The 23,528-nt window shown below is 47.4% G+C and overlaps 3 protein-coding genes across 9 annotated transcripts in view; all 3 read left to right on the forward strand.

Annotated features, from left to right (window-relative positions):
* Positions 1-1,087: 1,087 nt before the first annotated feature.
* LOC104325941 (glutathione S-transferase theta-1) lies at positions 1,088-12,828 on the forward strand. The gene is made up of 6 exons (XM_069795112.1): positions 1,088-1,281; positions 1,410-1,466; positions 5,712-5,799; positions 6,902-7,052; positions 9,272-9,448; positions 10,494-12,828. The coding sequence occupies exons 1-6, from the start codon at positions 1,170-1,172 to the stop codon at positions 10,692-10,694; spliced, it is 786 nt and encodes a 261-aa protein (XP_069651213.1). The 5' UTR covers positions 1,088-1,169; the 3' UTR covers positions 10,695-12,828.
* A 1,519-nt stretch (positions 12,829-14,347) lies between these two features.
* Positions 14,348-17,147, forward strand: DDT (D-dopachrome tautomerase). 3 transcript variants are annotated; one of them, XM_069795113.1, is made up of 4 exons: positions 14,348-14,606; positions 14,689-14,864; positions 15,284-15,356; positions 15,731-17,147. In XM_069795113.1, exons 1-4 carry the CDS (start codon positions 14,499-14,501, stop codon positions 15,809-15,811), a joined length of 438 nt encoding a protein of 145 aa, XP_069651214.1. In that variant the 5' UTR covers positions 14,348-14,498; the 3' UTR covers positions 15,812-17,147. The 3 variants fall into 3 exon arrangements, with proteins under 3 accessions (XP_069651214.1, XP_069651216.1, XP_069651215.1); XM_069795115.1 differs by lacking the exons at positions 15,284-15,356; positions 15,731-17,147 and adding an exon at positions 15,228-15,264 and having other exon boundaries at positions 14,354-14,606; XM_069795114.1 differs by lacking the exon at positions 15,284-15,356 and having other exon boundaries at positions 14,376-14,606.
* A 3,536-nt stretch (positions 17,148-20,683) lies between these two features.
* The window catches only part of CABIN1 (calcineurin binding protein 1), a 121,081-nt gene continuing 118,236 nt past the window's right edge, over positions 20,684-23,528 (forward strand). For all 5 annotated transcript variants that reach the window (XM_069795116.1, XM_069795119.1, XM_069795118.1 and 2 more), the window contains exons 1-2: positions 20,684-20,833; positions 21,885-22,024. The gene's annotated coding sequence lies outside the window, so the exon portion shown is untranslated. The remainder of the gene's footprint in view (positions 20,834-21,884; positions 22,025-23,528) is intronic.

Consider the following 23,528-nt stretch of genomic DNA (forward strand, 5'->3'; position numbering starts at 1 on the left):
AATTTCGCTGTGAGTATGCAGAGGTAATGCCCACAGAGAAGTCCTCCATGCTTCACTGCCATTCAGGCGTCACCTCGCAGCGCCAGGCAGAGACTACGTGACCAAAGAATTATCTTTTGAACTGAATAACACACTGAGATCTAGCAGTCCGAGATTAACACTGGCTTAGAGGACGTCGTGCAAGGGCCCTGTTTGCAGCGTGACGCATCCCTGCGGGACCGCGTTACAAAACCAAGCGTTTACCTTGCGAGAGCCGTGGTGGGATGCTGTGGGTGAGAGCGGGCTCCCGAGCCCCTGTGCTGTCATAGAATCATTTAGGTTGGAAAAGACGTTCAAGATCATCGAGTCCAACCATTAACCGTGCCCACTAAACCATGTCCTGAAGTACCCTGTCCACTCGCTTTTTGAACATCTCCAGGGATGGTGACTCAACCGCTTCCCTGGGCAGCCCATTCCAACATTTGACAACCCTCTCAGTAAAAAAATTTTTCTTAGTATCTAACCTAAATCTCCCTTGCCTCAACTTGAGGCCATTTCCTCTTGTCAGCCAGGGCTGCGGCAGGGTGGGGGGAGCCACGACAGCCCCTGCTCCCTCAGCACTTAGTACCGACCTCTCTTTTGCGCTTGGTAATTTACCATTACTCCTAAATGACCATTACTAGCGTGTCACCTTCTTTCCCCGAAGCTGCCCTACAGGCACAGTGCCAGCCCTAGCGTGACCACGGCTGCCTATCTGTGTGGGACGGGGAACCCTGTGTCGTGTCCGTCCGTCCTCCCCCCCCCCCCGTCTCGTCTCCCCGTCTCCGGCCGTGCCTCCCCGCCCTCCTGGGGTCCTCCGGCATTCTCCCGTCCTCCCCCCGCAGGAGACTTCTCCCCCGAAGCCCCCCACCCTCAAGGCGCAGGCCCCGCTACCGCCCGCCCCTCACACCAGGGGAGGCCGCCGCCGCCGCCCGCCGCCTCCCCTCAGCGCCGCCGCCCGCCCCTCACACCAGGGGAGGCCGCCGCCGCCGCCGCCCGCCGCCTCCCCTCAGCGCTGCCGCCCGCCCCTCACACCAGGGGAGGCCGCCGCCGCCCGCCGCCTCCCCTCAGGCCGGGGGCGGGCGCCTCCCGCCTGCCCAGGCGGGGCGGGCGGCTCCGGGCGGCGGGTGACAGGGCCGGGCGGCGGCAGGATGGGGCTGGAGCTGTACCTGGACTTGCTCTCGCAGCCCTGCCGCTCCATCTACATTTTCGCCCGCAGCAACAACATCCCCTTCGAGTTCAAGCAGGTGGAGCTCTTCAAAGGTGGGACGGACGCGGCCGCCCGCCCGCCACCGAGCCGCCCCGCAGGCGGGGGTGGGCGGCGGGCGGCGGGGCGGCTCGCAGCCCACCGGGGGCCGCGGGCTCAGCGCCCCTCTCTTGCCTCTTGGCAGACTCGGTGCTGGGGAAGAAGCCGGCGGCGGGGAGCGGCGCGGAGCAGCCCCGCACAGGTGAGGGGAAGCGGCGGGGGAAGACCCACAGCGGGCACCGGTCCGTCCTGTCAGGCCGGGCCCGATCCCGGGCGGCGCTGGGTGCCTGGCTGCGGCCCCGCGGGCGAGGAGGGGACAGGCCGCGCTCCGGGGCGCTGGCAGCTCCCCGGCCCTGTAACGCGATCCCCGGGCGGGGGCTGTCGGAGGGGCCGGGGCCGGGGCCGGGGCCGGGGCCGGGCTGAGCCCCCGGCCGTTGGCAGGGCCGAGCGCCGCGCTGGGCCCCGGCCGCGACCTTTAAGGCAGAAGGGCCCGTCGCTCCGGTCCCGGATCCCGCAGCCCGTTGGGTATGTGTGTTTTTTTTTGGGGGGGGGGTTGCTTTCACGGCCCCCAGAGGAGCCCCTTCGCCTCCCTGACAGAGGAGCAGAAGCGTGCAGGGGTGCCGGGCCCTCAGCCCTCCGGCTCGGCTCCCTGAAGAGGGTCCCGCCGCCTCCTTTCACTCTCCTGCCCCGGGCTGCTGCTGGTTCTCTGGGAATTGACTATTGAGCCGGTTTGGACTGTTCCAGATGAATAGCGCTGCAAGGGTCCCCTCCCTGGGGAGGCTCAGCCTCAGCCGAAGGAGGACGTGCTTGAACCCTGGAAGCTAGCAAAATGCTAGAGCTAGTGGAAGCGGGACATCACCTATTTGTGAGGGGGATGCAGGGGTGCAGAGCTCAGAGGAGGCTTATCTGTGGTCTCACCCTGGTGACCTCTCAGGACAGGGTCCTATCCTGCCTGGGGAGGGTGAACAGGTCAAGCCTGCCCAGACTTGTCCATCGGAGCGGAATCTGCCCCCAGCCCCTGGAAGCTCGGCTTGGCCCATTGGGAGGGAAGGGCTAGCTCCTCTGGTAACCTGAATGATTTTTAAATGCATGCGCTGCCGAGGGGCCTGAATACAATGGTTTGACCGTGCAGCTCTTATTCCCAGAGCGGACTCATAGCTGTGCCACATCTATTTTTGTGGATCCCCAAGGAATGTTCCTCCAGCCATTTCTAGCAAATTAGTCACAGTGACAGCCGAGGAGTGCTCTGGGAACTGTGTACTTAGCAGAAACACTCAGCTGTTCAGACTTGTCCAACTGTACAAGATGACTGTTGCCTATTTACATATTGCATTTTCCTAGTAAATTGTTATTTTTTTGCCTAAGGCAAAGCATAGTACTTGGAAATCCTTGGCTGGGGAGATGATTAAGCAGGGACGTGATTGGCAAATAGACTGACTTTTTTTTCCTTTCTACTTCTGTGAAATCTTTTCCACTGCTCTTTTTACCCACCGGTAAATGTCTTTCCCTGCACTATGACTTATGCTTAATAATGCCTCCTGTGTGCAGCCTGCCCTGCTTTTTGACAGTGTACACTCTGCTTATTGAAGTTACTCCTCAAAGCCCAGCAATACACACAGCGTGTGTATATATATATCCTTGGGGGACATCGAGAACTAATTGCACCAGATGCAACTGATGTTAAACAGCACCGTAAGTCAAGTCAACATCACAGGAATGATAAAGATAGGCCACCTAATACCACTAGGCAGAAAGGCCAGCTCTGCTTGCTGGAAGAGAGGCATAAGCTTAAACTCTGCTAAACGGCAAATACAAATATTGGTCTGTATTTTAATACAATAAGCAGTCGGTCCCAATGAAGCAACCTGGAATTAGTGTTCATACCGAGGCTTTTATCAGTTTGCAGCTCAGTGGTGGAGTCTCAGCACAGGTCTTTTATGTATGTATGTAAAGACCTTGTACGAGCCAAAGCAAATAAGGTGCCATCTCTGGGCTGCGGTACAGTCTGTGTAACAGACACTGACCTACTGTTCAACCTGCTGTGATGACATGTTAGTCCCATCAGGGTGCTAAGATGTTCTGTATTCCTGCTAGGACTGCTGCACAATGAAAGCAGGCTGAAATCTGATTCAGGCTGCCCTCACCCGCTGCTTACTTCTCATATTGTTTCTCAGTTGCCCACTACCTTGGATAATAAACACAGACAGCAGAACAACCAGACAGCTAGGTCTGAGAATTGACTGATCATTAGTTGTAAGCATTATTGACTTGCAACTTTCTGCTGCGTTTTTCCAAGGACCACCTGAACTCTACAGATCTCACCAGAGCTGGGTGTGTGATGACCACTGGCCTTTGGAGCCCTTCTAAAAGCACAGGACCAAGCAGCTTCCCAGAGCAGCGCCTTGCATTATAGTAGATTTACACAAATTTGCTTCACTGTTTTTATGATATAAATCATGGGTGTAAGGCACCTTGTCCTTATACTTTGTCTGCTGGCAAGCGGGGCTTGTTTTTTGGGGATTTTTTTTTATATTAAAATTCAATTATTAGGCTTAACTTGCACTTTCTGTCTGGCTCATATTCTTAAGAAGCACTTTCTTCCTACCTCTCCTGACAATGCTGCCTGGTTCTGCTGTGCATGTGGAACCTCTTACCCAGCTAAGCTGGAGGCCACCATCACTGCAGGTAGGCAGAGATATTTCCCAGTGAGATGGAAGACACGGGCTTGAATCCCTTCAGACCGCAGATGGATGTCAGCCTTAGTCTCTGATGAAGCTACTTACGCCAGAAATTTAAAAAGGACTTCTCAAAGAAGAAACAAGGTAGAAGCTAGGGTGGTAATGTTTGCTCTGCCTGATTTGTCTCATTATGTGAAATCAATATTGGGAAAGTAGCCTGTAATTTGTAATGCAGCAACCTTCCTTTCTCCCACCTCTTCCCAAAGCCAACTGCAAATAAATGTGATAGTCCAAAGGCTGGTTTTATTTCTTAGAGACTATTTCCTGCTGCACGTTTGTCCAGTAAAGCAGACATTGCCACTACCTCCTGAATGGGGGCAAATAGTTCTTGGGAATGTAGATCACTGTCCCTTAGTTAACGGCCCTTACTTTTTTTTTTTTTAACAAAGGTATTTTTGTACGAGATCTCCTGCTGATCATGCTGATTTGATCAGGATTTGCACCCTATATGTCATGTTTCCTAGAGAGCACGTAAAACAAGCAAAGCAAACAAACTCCTCGCACCTTTTCTTACGTAGGTGTTCCTGGACTTCTGTACAATTCCCTAGCGTTTAACTGCTGACTGGCAAGTCCAGTGCCTGCAGCAGGAAACTGAAGACCTGATTAGATAGTCAGCTGTTAATGCCTCCAAACTCCAAGGGACTGTGGAGTTTAAACTCTTACGGGATAGTGTCTTCCTCCTGCATTTTCCTGACAGAGGTAGGTTGACATGCAGAGCCAGGAGTAGCACAGAGCCAGTCGTAATGCAGGGTAGAGGTGTTTGAGCTTCCCTGCCCCTAGCGAATGTCCACCATGGCAGAGTGAATTATTTCATGAGTCTACTGTTGTATTGCTGGCATTCATGTTTTTCCCATCCCAGCAAAAACTCTGGAAACATCCTCAACTGCGTGTCTGCTGGGGGATCAGCTCTGTTGACAGCATTTACTTTCTTTGTAAATGCTTAATTCCCTCTGCTCTTCAGAGACAAACAAACAGGGAAAAGATTTTGCTCTGTGTGTCTGTAAACCAGCTGGGTTCTCTTTGATTAATTAGCCACTGCAGTGGTCTTTGTGGGCACAAGGCTTTTCAGTTGCTTTCCATCATGACTCCATCCTAGCTAGTCAGCCACATTTACAAACTGCAGGAAGATTACTTTGTTTTGGTGTTGCCTGTGGGAACAGGAGTAGGAATAGCAACTGTCTGCCCTCATGAGGATGCTCTGCATGCAAACTCAACTTTTCCAGACCTTGCTTCCTTGTCAAATATTAAGTATTTTTTAGGTACTCAGTTGTCTTCACCCTAACTTCTGTCTCCCCTGCCCCCTGTCTCTAAAGCCACAGGACACACTGTTCTCAAGTCAAGTCAGCTGTTCCTGGTTATCTGCAATAGTGTTTTCAATACCAGTACCTTCATTGTGGTATGTCAGTGCCTCTCGGGGAGTGATTTTTTTCAGTAAGTTTTGCAAGTGTTACTGGTACCTGAGTCAAGCAATAGAATTCCTGTATAGAAGTGTGAACTGCTCCATGCCACGTGCCTGGCCTGAGCTGACCTCCCTCTGCAGATAGCTTTTACACTGACTCTTGAATTTCATTACCTTTTAATTGTGAAATATCGCCATATAGGGAAAACCTAATACAGTTCACTGATTGTCCAGTTGGCTACAGGTATTTGATTTATCATTCACTGGCAGGTACACTTCTAACCTCTGACTTGTCTGTTCATGTTCTTAGGCCCATCAAACAGTGAAGGAGCTAGCAAAGTCAGCCTCTTGAAGAAAGTACCAGCACTAAAGGACGGAGACTTCACCCTAGCAGAATGGTAAGAACTCAGTCCTTAGACTTCCTTGGGTACCAGTAATCTGTGCAGCATTTAGGAGATGTCATTCCTGCTAAATGATTAAGGATCACAGAATTTATGAACGTGTTGGTTATTTTTAATAGTATAACCTCATTTTCTCTGTCTCCATTTTCTGTTTGAATTATCTTTCAGAATATAAACAAATCAGCTGACTTAACTTCTTGATCTTACCCTGAATGCACTTACCTCAAAATGGGATTGTAAACATTTCTGGGAAATGTTTAAAGCTTATAAAAATCCTTTTTATGCTAGGAAAAAATTCTGTTTATCTGAATTAGTCATAAAGGCCAAGCAAACACCTACTTGATAAAATTTAGGGTTTACATTATAAGATTAATATGGAGACTGGTTAATGGTGTCATAATACTGACATCATTGAACTATAGTAGTATCAGCATAGTAGGAGGGTCTGCATTTTCTTCTGTTTTGTCTGCACAGGATTTTCTGTGGCATCTCTTTTTGTATTAACAGCCTACATATTGTTCCACATGACTAAGATATTTTTCCATCTGACTTCTCCTGCCAATTAGTGAAAGTATAAACATCTGGACAAACGCAAAAAGATTCTGTAGGCTCTCCTTCTTGGGACTTCCACTGACTTCAGTGGAAGCTGCAGGCTAGAGGCAGATCTGATGAAAAGGCAACATAACCCATTAGGGAGTTTCATTTAGTACACAGGCACATAAACATACGCAGGTCTCGCAGACATGGGTCAGAACAGTCGAGGAACAAGTGAGGTTAACATTACTGATAGATGATTATGGAGGTTTATTTTTTGTTTACCCCCGGTACTGTCCAGCAGTACTCTGCACTACAGAACAGTGCTGTGATTTTCCAGCAGGTTAAAGTTTTCACGGGAGTAAGGTGATTAAGTGCCATCTCTGATGTCAACATGAATTAGATGCCTCTATATGGTCCGTAGACTCCATTGGAAATCCTGATTGGAATGCTTTTTAGTGGAAGCAGCAAGTTCAGAAGGGGCAGGAGAGAGAGAGCTTAGGCAAAAGCATTCTGCATCATGACTCCCTGACCACTTTCTTCTCTCTTGTTAATGTCTGAGCAGCACTGCCATTCTGCTGTATCTGAGTCGAAAGTACAAAACTCCCGACCACTGGTACCCAGCAGACATACAAAAACGGGCCCAGGTAGATGAATACCTCTCATGGCATCATGCTAACATCCGGGCTAATGCTCCTAAGACCATGTGGATCAAGGTAAGGAGACTCAATATTAAAATGCAAATAAAGTGATGTTTTCCTGGCAGAATACTAAGCATTTGAACAGCCCCAGTTCAGAAAGAGTTTGTCATGCTGAAATAACAAACCTAGGCCATTCCTAGCTGAGAGGAGCTGTCAGAGAGGGAGCTGTTCCTAATTGCTCAATGTCAGGATCTGGCAAAAGCAGCTTTGGTCATTTTGGTTTTTTCCTTAAAGTAGGTCTCGTACAGAAGGTCTCAAAGCCCAACAGACTTCCATTGCCTGGATTTGTGAACAAATATATAACAGATTGGATATTGCCTCCAAGGGCCTCCCCCTCACTGCACAGCTGTGCAGAGTGTGCACATAGGCAGAAGTTTTGCTTCTTTGGCGAGCATGTGCTTCATTGCTGGAAAGGCTTGTGTTCTTCATACAGCAAGTCCCTGTGGCCTCATCAGGGTGGAAATCCAGAAGGAGCCTTCTGCTTCCAGCACACTTAGGTACTTCTCTGAAATGGGCTCAGGGATAGACAGAATAGAGACAGAGAGAGAATGGCAGAATTTCTTTATTGAGTGTGGTCAGATCAATTTACATTTAGGCAAAATTACCAGAATCACCCTGCAACAGAAAATCATTTAGTATCAGATGATTTTGCTGGACCCCTATTTCAAGCTAACTCACCAGACCGTTAATGCAACTATTCTTGGAGAGACCCAGGTGCAAATACAGTCCTGCAAGTACAGCTGTGGTGTGGAATTTCAGATGAAATCAGGGTTGCCAGTAAGCAGGTAAGAACTTCACTCTTCCTGTGTAAAGTTTGTCCTTGTTTGTGCCTAACAAAGCATATCAGGACTCATTTAGCTTTTTTGATTTATTGACATTTGAATTCTTGGCTAGAGGGCACAGAGAAGCAATTCAAATATGAGTCAGATTCATACAAGAAGCAGTTTCTTCCAGTTTCTGCAGGCTGTTATTGCAGTGCTCCAAGGGAAAGAAATCCAACTCATTGCTGCTGCTGCTTAGATAACCCAGATACAGAAAAGGTCCTCAGAATAATTGAAAATAGGGAAGCGTATAAAGCCACCATGTAACAGAAGGCATATTAGCTAGACATGGGAGAAGGTAGACTACCTTGAGATACAGAAAAGGATGAAGATGCTGTTTCAAGTGATTATACCTGGCAACCCCATCATGCGTAATTGGAACCACTTAGGAAGAGAACTGGCCATGAATTTTCTGATTTAATAGATTCCACATGTATTTGGCAAAAATCCTGGCTTGGATTAAGCAATCCCAATTTGAATTGTTGAATATGCTAGCAGTAAGTAGAAATCCAGTCCGTTCCCACTGACGGAAATTTATATCTTTAATTTTGCTTCTCTAAATAAACTGTATTTCTTTAGCTGTGGTAGGTGGAGGCAGCGTAATTGTGAAGCACTGCGGGCTCTGACAGTGCATACGCCTCTGTGAATGGTGACAAGTCTCACAGAAAGGCAACTACCTCCTGTGCCCGCAAGTCTGTGGAGACAAGGACCGTGCTTATATGATTGTTCTGGAAAAAAATTCTAGTGATTTAAAAAATGATGCTTGGGAGGCCACAGAAAGGCTGGTGTAAAAATGGTACTTGCCCACTTCCAGCCTCACTGGCTACTGTCATGCATTTCCTGCCTCTCCAGCCAGTGTTGATGCATTCCAGTCCCTCCTACGCTCCCTGCCACAGCCACCACTGTGTCCTCCTTTCCATCACACTGCAGGACAGGCAGCTGCCTGCCTGTCTGCTTGCCTCCAGCACCCAGTTACACAACAGGGTGGATAGCACGGGTGGCTGGTGGGCAGGCTGTTGAAACCGGAGGACATAGCAGGGGTGACTGTGGCAGACGTTTGTCTTCCCTGGAGCTGTTGCCCGTTTTTCTTTTGTAACCCACCAAGGTGGAGCGGGAGGGCACAACTGCCAGGCACAAAACAAGATGAATCCTTGATTGCGTTCTCCATATTGCTGCCCCTTAGCCGGAGGTTACTGTCAGGGCAGATCAGCCACTTAGGACTGCTTCTGTGCTCTCTGTCCATGAGCTACTTGGAACTGTAGCAGCCTGTGAAGCTCTAGCATCATCCCCTCCTGCAGCTTTGCTGCAGGATCACTGATGATCATAAGTAGTTCATGGGGTGTAATGTAAACGACTCCCACCAGATCCATGAGAAGATGGATGACTGTACTCTTAAGTCTCTTCTCTCCTCAGGTGCTGATTCCCCTCTTCACAGGGCAGCCGCTGCCCTCTGAGAAGCTCCAGGAGGTTATGGAGGGGCTGTCCACTTCCCTGAAGCAATTTGAGGAGAGGTTTCTGCAGGACAAGGCTTTTATCATCGGGAGCGAGATCTCTCTGGCAGACCTTGTGGCCATTGTGGAGCTGATGCAAGTGAGTGCTGGAGGGTGGTAAGGAAGTCTCAGCACAAGGGAAAACAGATGCTCCTGGGCAGGGAGGGGTGCAGCATGTGGTAACACTTCACTAGAAAGAGGAATGAGGGCATATCTCAACAGAACTAGCCTAAGACAATGAGGAGAATATGGGAGTGGGTTCAGAAAACCAGTTAAAAAAATTAAAAAGCTGGCAGCAACAGATCCCTTTTGTTTCTTTTCTCTAACAATACTTCTCCTTCATCCTTTATTGGGACTTTATTTTTAACCTCCAGAGAAGGAGGTAATATATAAAAGTGAGAAGCAATAGCAGACAGGTCTGATGAAATAAGAAAAGGATATAGGAATATTTTTATCATACAAGAATATTCTTCTTCACATGGTACTTGCCCAAGTCATGTCTGGAAGATGCAAGACTGAATCTCAGATGGAGGCAATGAAATTAAGTCCGCTACAAACTGGTTGTTCTCTGCCAGACCATCAGGGCCTGGATCCTGCAGCCCAGAAGTGATTCTTTCTCCCAGTTCTATATCCCAGAGACTGAAAAATAGCAGTTCTGCTTCTCTACAGCAGTGTGTTCCAGAGAGTGGCACAGGCAGAAAGTAGAAGGGGGATAGATTATGTCAATTAAGACATCAGTTCAATTAAACGCTTAGCATTTTGTGTTGTGGTTTTGCTATATAATATAGCACTCCATACTGTGGACTGTACAGTTGTCCCTAGAACTGTCAGTCCTCCATGTCTTCAATGCTGTAGCTGAAAATCACTCCCAGGAAGCCGTAGTCATCTCTGCTGCTCCTAACAGCTGTTCTGGCACTCAGGAATTGACTTGTAAGTGCCCTTTAAATATAGGCTAGCTTCTGTGTACCCCAGATAGATACACCCGACCAGAGGATTTTTTCCTCCTTCCTAGTGCTCCTTTATGAGCTCTTCTTCATTTTTTTTTTCCTCTACCTGTACCTGCAGGTAGACTTTTGGTGCCTGTTGTCTTGGTGAAGAAGTGACTGCCCAATGCCTCACTTGTTGCTCTCTCCCCCTTTCTGCAGCCTGTTGGAGTTGGTTGTGACATCTTTGAAGACAGACCTAGGCTGATGGAGTGGCGCAGGCGGGTGGAGGATGCTGTGGGGAAGGAGCTTTTCTTCCAAGCCCATGAGATGATCCTCAATATCAAAGAACTGACCAACATTCAAATTGATCCACAGCTGAAAGAGCATCTGGCACCTATGTTGATGAAGATGTTGAAATGAATTAACCTATCTTACATTTTTCCTGCCCTTTTTTTTTAATTTCTTCTCTGACCTCCAGTTCTACATGTAACTGGAAAGAGCACTGTAATTCTAACACAGAAATTGCAAAATTGCAGGGTGTTTCCCCCCCGCCAGGCCTTTCCTGTATCTTTGGGGGTGGTAGCTGGGGAAGGTTTAAGACCTGAAACATTAATTTTATACAGAAGGCTGAGGCCCTACAGGTCACTTAACATGTGCATCTGGGTTTTATTTCAGCGTCAGTCTTCTCAGAGATGGTAGAGACACGAATGGTATTTCCTGACAAAATTGGAGCCAGCCTACAAACTGGGAACATTAAGAGAACTGTATAGGATGAGGATCATTGTTTTCATGTGTTTTTAACATTTGCAGCTCCTTCTCAAGTGACAAGCACTGCAAAATGTGCCTGATCCTCATTTTCCCAGCACATGTCTGCATAGACAAGTACAGCACAAAACTACAGGCAGTCTCAAAAGTGAAAAAAAGACACTGAATTTTTATTTTTTCTTTTAAATTTCTTATTGCTGAGGTATCTTGCTGTCCATGTACATTCCACACTTCTTCTATTTGCCTTTAGGTTCCTGTGAAAAGTTTCTTCATATTCATCTACAACTGTGAATCTTTGTTAATTCTTCAGTCTAACCACTACTCTCAATTTCTGAAAGCCTGGGTTTTGTTGGTGCTCGGTCTGCCAGTACACATGTGGCAGGGGCTGTTCTTGGAGATTTGTGCGGTAAAGACTAAGCAACTTCAAAAAGCTGAGGGTGGCCACAGCCTTCGAATAACTGCCTACCTACTCTGTTGATGTTATATAGGGAATACACTGAAAGAATGCATTCACAGTGATTTCTTGAAAGAGAATATAACAGCAATAAATTTTTTTTTTTCTGCGATAATACTGTAATAGCAATCCACATTTCTTCTAGAAAATGCAGAGGGGGAATAAATCTAGATGTGCTTTTCTGAGACTGTTTTGGATGGAAGTTCACCAAGTAAGTCACCCTGTGCAGCTGAAGTAATAAGAGAGATTTTGTGCATTGAGCAACATTTGCATCACAATAAAAGGGCAGAGAGTTGTTTTGGAGCTCTTGGGCTCTTCCTTGGCTGTGTTTATTTCTGGTTAGCTGTAGCTCAAATACAAACCCCTTCTGTACTGCAGCACAATTTATGAGGTAAAACTGAGAGAATCCAACCATTTCTAGTTTCTTCAGTTGAAAATCACAAATTGTAAAGGATGCAGAAACTGGTGGGTTATATATCTGTGCATATTTCCATTCATAAATAGTTGTTGCCCTTGAACCTTACCCTGAAATCCTTGCCCAAGAACTCTTCCTGGAAAGAATAAGACAAAATGAGTAAATAATTCAGGAATAGCTTCTCTCGCTAATCAAATAGCTTCTTTTCTTTCCAGTACTACCATGTCTTGGCTGTGATGTTTCTGCTGTTAAGTTCTCTAAAACCAGATGTGTTCTGGTGATGTTTTTCACTAAGGTTTCAGTTCTAGGTACTACTGATTTAGTCCAGAGCCTAGGGAGATCTTTAAATTCCCTGTTTGGAAAGAGGACTCTATTATATACTTCAGCTTGCATTAGCAGGAAAACTTGTTTTGTAATTATGTTCTCTACAAAGACAAGAGACCTAACTGAAAGCCCTCTCTTTTCATGAACCAAAAATATTACAAACAGGCACATGTTCATTCCCACCCTTCTTTTCTTCCTAAACATTAGCCAAATAGTATGTTTTTACTGATGTTTTATTTACAAAATATTGTCTACAACTGAGTTAAATTTTAAGTGGGAAGTCGTTGATTCTTTTGATAATTTTGAGAGTGGAATTGCTAAGTGGGTGATGACACATGCAAATGTCTGCAGGAGGGAAAAAAGCCACCATGATTTTCCAAAGGCTGAGCATGTTTGAGAGCACTTGCTGCTGTGCTGTCTTCTCTTGGTTGTATGTTCATCCCCCTACAAGCATTTTAATCACCCTCTCCAAGACAGAAACAATAAAACAAATGTCTTTAGTTTAAAAACTCTGGGAGGTCATGAACAATCTGCCATTCACATGGTGAACGATCACAAGCGAAGGACAACGCATATCATTAAAGATGTTCGTGACAGCCCCGTGTCCTGTTGTAATTGCTGACATCTGATACTTGAATCTTCTCTTTTCCTTTTGGAGGCTGCCTGATATGCTGGCTTCTTGTCATGTGGGGGTTTTGGCCTTGGAAGATATTTTTAGTATTTGAAGGAATGAAAGAGAAATAGAAAAATGGAGCCTAAATGGCATCTTACTTGGAGGCAATGACTCTCAGCAATCAGGCAGTGGTGGGCTTGCACCCGGGGTTTGCAAGGTGGCTGAACACCCCCACTGCCTTCATTTTGGTGACAAACTCAGGATCATCTGTTCTCTTTATAAGATGATATCTTTCTGTAAATTAACCCTAGAATCTAACAGTTTTCCTGGGTTATTTCTTCTGCTGCTTTCCTGGATTTGAAGGGAGCATCTGTATTACTGCTTACCACTGCAAGCAGCCACCCCCCGCCAGCCTGCCATGCCCTGTCCCCTCTCTGGTTGGGTCTCTGTCTTCACAAGCTCTCTCCTAGAAATCTTTTTTCCAGCCTTATTGCTGGCTGGTTTATACACACTGCTCCTCGTGTCAGTATTGTCATTAGCAGAAGTGAAGGCCAAGCAATGACCCCATCAAAAAAATGAGCAATTCCATCAGTTTTCATTAGGATTGCCTAGAACTGTAGAAAACCAAAATGTCACATTATACAGGGCCAATTTTCACAACAGTGCTGTGTCTTAAATGAGATGACCTTTTAATCTAGCGGGCTCATAACCTTTGCTGTAAATGAGCACGTGTAACCTTCAGTGGACAGTAGTTCAGCTTCTGAGAAACCTCTGATCTCTAGATTAGACACCTCTGATCTGTAGATCAGACTGTCCCTGCGAGCCAGCCTGCTGGGGTCACTTTTATCAACTTCGGAGCTCAAAGTCCTGATTGCAGAGGCTAGTTTGGTAATTATATATACTGGATAAAACAATAAACCTCTCTGCTTGCCTTTTAATTTCTTGTAGTGCTGGTTGGTCCGAGAGATCACTGCTCTTCCATTCTTAACCCTCCCTGCACAGACAGGCGCGGAAGCGTCCGTCGCGGTGACCAGAAATGACTTCCCACCGGCAGTAAGGACCATCGCAAAGCTCGTCTCACCCTTCCGTTCAGTGAGATGACATATTTTGCCCTCACAGTCTCCTATACATATCCCACCAACGCACACTGTAAAAAGCCAAAGGCCCGAAAGCCAGCTCCTGCAAATCGGGGTAAAACAGAGGAAAGCCAAAGGCCCGAAAGCCAGCTCCTGCAAATCGGGGTAAAACAGAGGAAAGCCAAAGGCCCGAAAGCCAGCTCCTGCAAATCGGGGTAAAACAGAGGAAAGCCAAAGGCCCGAAAGCCAGCTCCTGCAAATCGGGGTAAAACAGAGGAAAGCCAAAGGCCCGAAAGCCAGCTCCTGCAAATCGGGGTAAAACAGAGGAAAGCCAAAGGCCAAAGCCCCCCCGGGGCCGGTGCGAGGCGAGCGGCGGGTGGAAGGTCGAGATGCTCGCCGCGTTCCTGCCGGCGGTCCCGGGAGCCGCGGGGATGGCGCAAGGCCCCCGCTGCCGGTTCCCGTTCCCGCCCCCGCCCCCGCCGGCGCTCCGCTGCCCGGGCCGCTCCGGCGGCGAGGCGGGGGCCGGGCCGGGCGGGCAGAGACGGTTCGCGGCTGCGCTGCGCTGGGCCGAGGCGCCATGCCGTTCCTGGAGCTGGACACCAGCCTGCCGGCCGGCCGGCTGCCGCCGGGGCTGGCCCAGGAGCTGTGCGCCGCCGCCGCCGACATCTTGGGTAAACCGGCGGAGGTGAGCGCGGGGGGCCGGGGGGCGGCGGCGGGGCCCGGGGAGCCGGGGCGGCGGTGACTGACGGTGCCAGCGTTGCCGGCAGCGGGTGAACGTGACGGTGCGGAGCGGGCTGCCCATGGTGCTGGGGGGCTCGGCCGAGCCCTGCGCCCAGCTACTCGTCTCCTCCATCGGCGTGGTGGGCTCGGCGGAGCAGAACCAGCGGCACAGCGCCCGCTTCTTCGACGTCCTGACGGCGAAGCTGGGCCTCGGCCCCGAGCGGTGAGTGAGGGCCCGGCCCCGGGGCGGCGGCGGCGGCGGCGGCGGCGGGGGGGGGTGTCTCTGCCGCGGCACCTCCTGCGCCCTGAGGGGCGAGGACAGCGTGGCTGCCCCCGGGGGCAGGGAGGGGGAGACCGCCTCTTCCTCAGGTTTCTGTGGTGGGTGGGAAACGCAGCGAAGAAAAGTACAGGAAGATGGTCAAAGGGATGATGGTGATGGTGTAGGTTCCCACGTCCTCCGTGAGGTTCAGGTGGAACGTAGAGCCAAGAGTAGATTGCAAACGTTAAGTGCTCTTGGGTGCCGAAGCCCCAGGCAGGCTGTTTAGGTCCAGGTAAAACCGTGGACTGCTTTGCGCTTGTTGAACAGTCTGGGAAATACCGTTCTCTGAAGGTGAGTAGTTCCAGTTGGTGTAATTGGCGCAGAACCCCGTGGGAACTGGTGGAGCTTCGCTGTGGGGTCACCATGCCAAATGCTGGAACAGGGCTGTTCCTGAAGGTAAGCCATGTCCCTCTCTGCCCCTCTTCGCCATCTCCCCAAGGAGATTAATAGCATTTCCCTGCCTCTTGCATGCTGTCAGGGTAAATGGCTGACAAGATTACAAGCTGCTTGGGTCCTTCAGAAATGTATCTCGTACAAACAGTGTTGAAATTAGGTCTGCTTTCCAGTTTGTGTGGATGGAGTCTGGCACCTGTTTGTACCCTGCCTGTACACAGCTTATTTTTGCTTCTGTTAAATTAACACCGTGAAGTGTGAGCCAGCGAGAGCTTAGTGCAGATTTTCTACCTTTTTGCAAACTGGGCATAATATTTGTCGTAGTCGTAAAATAATGTTTCCTGTCCACTGCATTTTTGCTTTTATACCCAAAAAAGGATTGTCATCCGCTTTTACCCACTGGAGCCCTGGCAGATTGGCAAGAACAGAACAGTCATGACGTTCCTGTGATCCCTTGAGCGGCCAGTTGGAACAAAGCAATGATGAAGACAACCCAGAGATGATCAGCTCCATCTATCTACTTGTTTCCTCTTATGATCAAATCTGTGTAGCTCTGCACCTTCACCTGTACGATTCACTTTTGTCTTTTCATCCTGTGCACACAAAGCTGAAGAGTGGGGCAATCAGCTATACTGTTTTTACTGAAATAGTTCAAGGTCTTTGTCTCAAGCCTGTCTCATAGCCCAAAGGTTCTCCCGGTGCCTATGGCTAAGCCATTGCAGTCTGGTAAATGGCCATATGTGGGTCTAGAAAAAGCTCTCATAGCAGTGAAAAGTTTTAATTCCAGAACATATTTGGCTTTACTGAGGACCAGAGAGGTTCTTGGGTTCATCCAGATTGCCTCGTACTTTGCAAGGCGGAAAGATCCTCTCTCTGGCAGCAGAAGGGTCCCAGGCTGGCTAAGTCAAATTCTTCTCTTTTCAGGCTCCCTAAGAGGCTTTTCTGGAAGGGGATGTGATTATCGGAAGGGAAGTTTATGCATTTATATAATTTTTTATTTAAGGCTTATGTCAGATCTTGTGCTCTGTGCTCTACCATTGCCACCCCTGGTGGCTGCTCCTACAAACTTTTACTTGTCCACAAGATTTTCACAGCTGAATGTTTGTGTGCTGATGGCAGCTTGTAGAGGAGGGAGTTGCTTGTGAAGAATTGTGCTGTGCCACAGGAAAATATTTTGAAGATTCTGCTACTGCCAGCTTTAATTCCTGTTATCCGCCCAATTGTTCAAAATACTTTTCCTCACCCTGCTGTTACAGGGAGTTTTGGGATGACAGAGCATCTCACTGTGTTTGGTGGCTGGTGTTTACAGCTCACTGTCTCTGCAGAGAAATGTTTTGGGTTTTTAGGACCCATATACTCCCTCGCTTTATAACTGGAATACACATGGCATTTTATTAAAACAGAAGCACGGTACTTTTTATGTGTAATGTCATCTTTGCCTTCCACCGGTAATGAAAACATTTATCAGTTTCCTTTCCACTTTGTGACTTGGTCAGGTTGCAGGCAGGGAGCCCAGAGGAACTGAGAGCATGCCTTTGGGACATGGGAATGCAAGGCTGAAGGGTGCTTCTGCGCTCCTTTGTCATTCTGATTAGAGTTTTATTTGATTATGACTTGAGGTCTCAAGATAGTTGAAAATATTCCTTCTAATTACCATTTGAAGTTGGTTGTTCCCTGTGCAGCATAAACATCTTCTATGTTTGCAAAATCTGTCAGGAATATAATACCAAACAAATTCATGTATCAGGCTAGGGGGGACTACACCTTATCTGGTTAATAAAATGTATCAAAGCCTCTTTTGTTAAGTGTCAGTTTATTGGTTTACAACATTGGGGTTTTGTAGGTCTTAGTGCTTGGAGATAGGTATCATGGCTGCCCAGGTCTCTGCATTTTCTCAGGAGGTCTCTTCAACCAGAAGTTTTTGAAACTCAGGTAATGAACAGGTGAGTGAACTGAATCTGAGACACCCATGTAACTCAGGAGTACTCATTGCAGGGAAGAGCGTGGACAGCCCTGGCTTTGCAAAGGGCTTGACCAACTTGAGGCGAATACTCTGAAATCCAGAAAATAACATCGCTTTAATTCTGATCCGTAGACAGCTCATTTCCTGGAGGTCCTTTTACCCCATGAAGGAACAAGCACAAACTCTTGCCAAAGCCTGTGTTTCCTTTAGAGAAACCCTGCTCTGCCCTGTGCCCCGGCTCTCCTTTTTCGGGCCATGTTTGCCACTGCTAGGCACTACTGCAGGCTCTGTGCCTTCCCCTTGCCCTCGGCTGGTGTGGTGGTGCAGCCCCCCCCGGGGCCACTCTGACATCTCAGGATAAGCCGTGCATGCTTTGGGAAAACCTCCTCTTCTGCTGTTATCATGATTACAAGTGCAGAAGCCTGGCGTTGGGGTGGCCAGGCACCCCCTGGCCACACCTGGGCCATTTGCTGCCTGAATTTTGTATCAGAATGACTCCACACAAATTGTGGCCAAAATGTAAAATAATGACCGAAGCCAATCATCTCGAGACCCTATAAATAGCGATCCAAGGTGAGACCTTTTGAGCTCTCTGAGACCCCAGTGGGCTGTGTGACCCAGTATCTCGCCCTGAGCTGGGACGCCTCTCTGGGTAGATTTCGTGGGGACTTAAAGGCTCGATTTTGTGAGGTTCGCTGACCGTCTGTTGTTGAATGCTGGCACATAAAAGTGAATAATTAAGGAAACTCATGAAAGGGAAATTTTAATCATAGGTTAACCTCTGCGTGTGTGTAGGTAAAATTTGGTTCAAAACAGTTTTATCTGTGTGTGTGCATTTGTGGTTTTGGTTCAGAACTATTTGCCTGTCTCTGTGTGGTTTGGTTCAAAACCATTTTGTGTGTCTGTGTGGTTCAGAACTGTTTTAACTGTCTCTGTGCGTGTGATTTGATTTAACCTCTGTCTGTAAGTTTTGGGTGATCCTTGACATTTTCTAATCTTTAAGTCGCAAATTTAATTGTAACAAATTCCATCCAATCACTCTGTTACATTGGCTGATGATTAAGTACTGTTAAAATTATACAACCTAATCTTGTGATCTATCTCAAAAATGTTAATAAATCCTAAATTGCTGCTAAACCAAAGCCGTGTAACAAAATCTCATTCGTGACACCTGGGAGTGACTTTCCCAGCATTGCAGCGCTGAGCAGGAAGAGATAAGGAAGGAAAGGGAAAGCTTGGAAAAGAGTATGCCACGCAAAGACGTGTGAATAAAATGGGTCCTCAGTGTGACTTTCCCACCCACTTCCATGTTGTGTCTGCCTTCTGGCGTTATCTGACAAAACATCCTAGAATAATGCATAATCATGGCGGAAGTGCTGGGTCAAGGACCATCTAGAAAATTATATGGTTCATGGACTTTGAGCTTTCTTTTATAAGAGCAGTTAAAATATTAATCAAAGGATTGATAATTTGGTTATGAATTGTTTGCACGTTGGTCTGAGGCAATTGATCACTTTTTTGGTGCTGGGGCTTGTCAGCACAGAATGAGATTCAGAGAGTCCTATGAGCTTGTGGCTGGCTGTTTTCCTTCATAAACTGCTGGTGCTGAATATGCTTTTTATGTTAATGTGGATCTGAAGAGATGGCCTATTTTTCCTCCACTGAGCTAATGTTAGAGTAGGTTCGTACAATATTTTAGGGCTCAAGAAGCATACCCTGCAAAGGGGTTATGCAGCCCCATGAAACCCACCCGAGAGCACACACACAGAAACCAACGGAAGCAGGAAACATTTTGTCACATCTCTGTTGCTTGTGTCTCCTAGCTGGAGAAAATCAGGTACGCCACCCTTATCTAAGGCTCAGCAATAATGTTATAAAATCCCTTTCCCTAGAATGCTATGTGCAGATTGTCCCTCTTCCATGGTAAGGAGCCTGCCTCACATCTGGATTTACTATCTGTCAGCTACGGTAGATCTTTTTACCATTGCACTGACTCTGTAACTTCCCAGGTTTAACCTCCTAAGATTGACTAATATTTCTGCTCCCAGAAAGGGCCTCTGTTGGTTTGTTTGAGAACTCTGTGTAGGCATGTTTGCAAATTCAAAGGTAAGGACCTGATTTTGAAAGCTGTGTAACCATTTCCCAGCTTCAAACCTTTGAAGCGAGGACAGTATTTCTGTGTATTTGCACAAGAGGACCAGCGAAGCCCTGAGCATGCTGAAGGGCACTACTGACAGAAGAGTATTACAGAGTCACGGTAGCTTTGGAAGTTATTCTCCAAGCACAACAGTGTGGTGCTGCTGTTCACGGCAACCCTGTTCTTAGTTTGTCAGGACCGAAAGATAGGCTTTATTTTTTCGCACAAATGGGACCCCGGAGTTCACACCTTCACGATGAAAGTTCGTCATGATGGAAGGATGGCCATTATTTTTTCCCATGAACGGGACCCCAGAGTTCACACATTCAGGACGAAGAGGACTCTTCCTTGTAGTGCTAAATGCTGATTGAGTGAAACGCCTGAGCACAAACTTAACTTCACCAGTGTGATGTGACCTGTTGTAACAAGAGGTGGCTTTAAACCTGTGGTTACACCCCACAGACGGAGCAAGGCCCGAGCGTGCCCTTGTCATCCCGTCCGCTCAGAGGCTGTCCTGCCGCTGCGCCCGCACCAGGCGGCCTCCGTCGGGCGGCAGATGGTGTAGCGCTCGCCGCATATCAAGGTGCCACGATTAGATCACTGATCAACCCCAGACCAGGGAAAGAGACAGGTAACACACACAGTGTGAGCGCCAACTTCCGCCTTTTATTGCGCAGTCAGTTCCTTTTATACTAACAAGGGTAGGCGGGATCACAGATACATCACAAGGCTGCAACTAGCCCTCTAACTTTCCGTGACATCGCGAGATCTTCCGAACGCCGAACCCTACAGATGGCACGCCTTTTCTTCAAGACTCGCTGCGGTATGATCACCTTGCATTTAAATAAAACTATGTCCACCGGGAGCCGTCGCGGTTACTGCCTGCCTTGGGTCGCTGCCTCACGTTGTCCCGCTGCCAGCCCACAGAAACATCCCCCCCCCACACACACACCTCCCAGGGGCATAAAATCATGTTCCTATCTCCGTGGCTAGCACCACGGCAAGTTTTAGCGAAAACCAGTAACTCCGGGATAATTTCCACACCCAGCGGAAAGAGCATCGGGAATTTATTGAAGCTTTTCCCCACACAAGCCACACAGGCACAGGCCTCGACGCCTGACAGACCCGGCTCTAACCGCAGCCTCGCCCTCCCGCCCCTCCGCGCCTGCCCGTCCCCAGCGTTCCGATTGGCTGTCTGCGGAACGGCCTCTCCGCCAATGAGCAACGTCTTTATTGGCGCGCGGGGCTCCGGGGGGTTCGGAGGAGGTTGTCGTCTCCGGGGAACCGCCGCTCGCCTGAGGGAGCCGCTCCGGGAGCCCCGCGGCGGTCGCTCCCCGCCGGCCGGGAGCAGCGCCGGCATCCCGGGGGCGGCCCTGCGAGGTGAGTGTCCCGTCCGCCTCAGCCCGGTGGCAGGCGCCGGCGGGGCCGCCGGGGCTTTGGCCTTGCCCCCGGGCAGGGCGCCGGTGAGGGCTGCGAGAGCCCGGCCTGAGGCGGCGGGTCGTCGGCTGCTCCCCTTCACGGAGCCACGGGCAGAGGGGAGCGGGGGCTCCCTCCCCCGCCTGCTCCCGGTCCTTTGTGCCAGCCTCCGGGAAGAGCAGCGTGAGAGGCGTCCCCGCTCCTCTTTGCGGAAAGTGACCGTATTTCGGTAAAAACGGCTTTTGCTAAAATGCGGTCGGTGGCGATCTTGGCAGTGTTAAAAACAAAAAGCCAAAACAACCCCAAAATCAAGTGTTTTTTTTTTTTAAACGAACGTGTATTTGCAGTGTACGGATTCCAAGTGTAGCAACAACAACAAAAGCCAGGAAAGCCCAAGTCACTCCCTTTGTTTCTTATTCTGAAGTTGAGAATCACACAAGCAGTGGGAACCGGAGCTGACGTTTGAGATTTTTACTTAAGTAGTTTTAAACTACTGAGGTAAAAGAGAAAAGATTTTGAAGGCAAAAGGCTTTAAAGAGGTATTGTTGCCTTTTGAGGATGTGCTCCCCTGTCATAGCCACAGATTTATAGCTGAGACACTCTTGTAACTGAAACAATTCAAACCGATTTGTAATACTTTTTATTAAAGACTAATTCTTTTTTTCCTGCCTAATTGATGCAGCTATGTTGCTCTGAAAGTGCTTGTAGTGACATACTTAATTCCTAGATGTTATGACACTGTTGTAACTCAGTCCACAGTTAGGTTTATAGCCGTGTACAGCGCCTGGTTAAAAAAAATAAAATGAAACAACCCCCCCACCTGCCTGACACACCAGTATAAAAGCTGTGCAGAGGCAATATCCTTGTCCTGTTTTTTCAAAAGCGTTACATTGTTCTGTTCGGTTATGCTGTCTCAACTTGTGAACACCAGAGAGGAGAGGTGCTAAATATTTGTTACAAACTTTCTGTAAAAATAAAATGTAGAGTTAAAATTGTTTCCCCACCTTTTCCGTAGTTGCAGTTTCACTGGCAGTGTAACCACGGAAGTAAACTCTTGACTGTAGTCTCTCTCCTGTTGACTTCCTCTGCCATCTTGAGCAAGATTATGTGGATTCAGCAAAAGACTTGAGCATATCTCTGAATATAGGCATATTTGTAAGTGAACTTAAAAAGACTTGATTTACATTTGTAATTGATTTGGGATCATGCAGTCTTATTTATTTAGATGTCATAAGCATCAGCGCTTTCTGTTAAAACCTGCAGCGTTCAATATTTCTGAAAGAGATAACCATTACTCTCTGTGCATATATTTTATCCATATGCAAAGTGGACAAAGAATCCTTGTCTTGAAAGAGAGTTGAGGTTTTATTAATGTTTATTTAGTGACTTAAAGAGAAAAATGCTTTATTGCTGTGCAGTTGTCAGTCTGATTTAGCTGCAAGCAAGGAAAGTAAGTGGTGCATGGGCAAGCAAAATATCATTGCTGAATGAATGAAATTCCTGTCAAAGCATTATTTTCTCTACATGCAGAACTAATCACCATGATGTCTAAGTCAATTCAGCTTATAGTTCAAAACTCCCACTGCTTCCTGCTGTGGTTAATTCTGGACTTATTCTTCTATTAATGTGGTCTCCAATATTAAAGACACTTTTTAGCCTGTCTTGTATGTGTCATCTTTTTGTTTGAATTGATGGGGAGGTTTTATCACGTAGCAGTGAAGCTTTTCTAAAACAGCAGCACAGAACTCTTTCATATTTCTTGCCTTTACTAATATAATGTTTCAGGCAGTTAATAGAATATAAATTCTGGGTTTAGTTATGAGGAGAAATGACTTGCAGATTATAAATGTATATTTTTGCCTTCAAACTTTTCATCAGTGGTAAAAAGACTGGAAATATTAGTATCCTTCCTTCAGAATGAAGAAATACTAGTTAGTAAAAGTTGAGGTTCTTTTGTTTGCATAAATTTAATAGATCTAAGTGCATATGCAGTAGCTATAACTTGCTTTTGCATTAGAAGTAGTCTGTAGAAGTTGGTCAGCATAGTTGGAAAAGACAACTCTGTTATAAACACTGGTTCTGTTCTAGCAGGGATAGCAGTAATGAAAACATTTTTAATTAGAGGAATTTCCAGGCGCAGACAATATTTTGAGCAATGGGTTGACTAGCCACTCTGGCCTGCTGCAAGGTCAATCTGACACAGATAACCTTCATTTTTTTTCTTTTTCTGTTCTGTAAATATCCATTAAGTGCTGTGGTTTCTAGACATGAGAGAGCACTCTGGTTTGTGCTATAGTTAAGAGGTGCGGAAAACTCCCCCCCCCCCCCCCCCCCCCTTTTTTTTTTAAAGGAACTGAAGATAAACTCATAAGCTATAATGATTCATGCTCATAAAATGTCAGAGTATTCAAGAAGCTTTTTTGGTTTTAGCTTTTGTCATTAAAGGGATTAATGTTGTAATGTTGTTAATATAATGTATGTTCATAAAATATTATACAGCAACTGAATAACCTTATAGCTGTAATTACATTGCCAATACTTATACTCCCCCTCTCACTGCCAGGACTAGAGTCTTGAAAGCCATCCTGAAGTAATGGATGTGCTTAACTTCATATTTTATTCTCTGTTTCTAGTTAAAATTCAGTTCAATGTTATTGTT

The sequence above is a fragment of the Haliaeetus albicilla genome, chromosome 10 (assembly GCF_947461875.1).
Source record: "Haliaeetus albicilla chromosome 10, bHalAlb1.1, whole genome shotgun sequence".
NCBI classification, from domain to species: Eukaryota; Metazoa; Chordata; class Aves; order Accipitriformes; family Accipitridae; genus Haliaeetus; species Haliaeetus albicilla.

What these genes read in the sequence shown, in the direction of transcription:
- LOC104325941 (XM_069795112.1), top strand. Translation starts at nt 1,170, where the DNA reads ATGGGGCTGGAGCTGTACCTGGACTTGCTCTCGCAGCCCTGCCGCTCC. An exon ending in GACTTCACCCTAGCAGAATG is followed by an intron (nt 5,800 to 6,901) that starts GTAAGAACTCAG and finishes ATGTCTGAGCAG; the next exon opens with CACTGCCATTCTGCTGTATC. An exon ending in CTAAGACCATGTGGATCAAG is followed by an intron (nt 7,053 to 9,271) that starts GTAAGGAGACTC and finishes TTCTCTCCTCAG; the next exon opens with GTGCTGATTCCCCTCTTCAC.
- DDT (XM_069795113.1), top strand. Translation starts at nt 14,499, where the DNA reads ATGCCGTTCCTGGAGCTGGACACCAGCCTGCCGGCCGGCCGGCTGCCG. An exon ending in TCTTGGGTAAACCGGCGGAG is followed by an intron (nt 14,607 to 14,688) that starts GTGAGCGCGGGG and finishes CGTTGCCGGCAG; the next exon opens with CGGGTGAACGTGACGGTGCG. An exon ending in GAACAGGGCTGTTCCTGAAG is followed by an intron (nt 15,357 to 15,730) that starts GTAAGCCATGTC and finishes TACCCAAAAAAG; the next exon opens with GATTGTCATCCGCTTTTACC.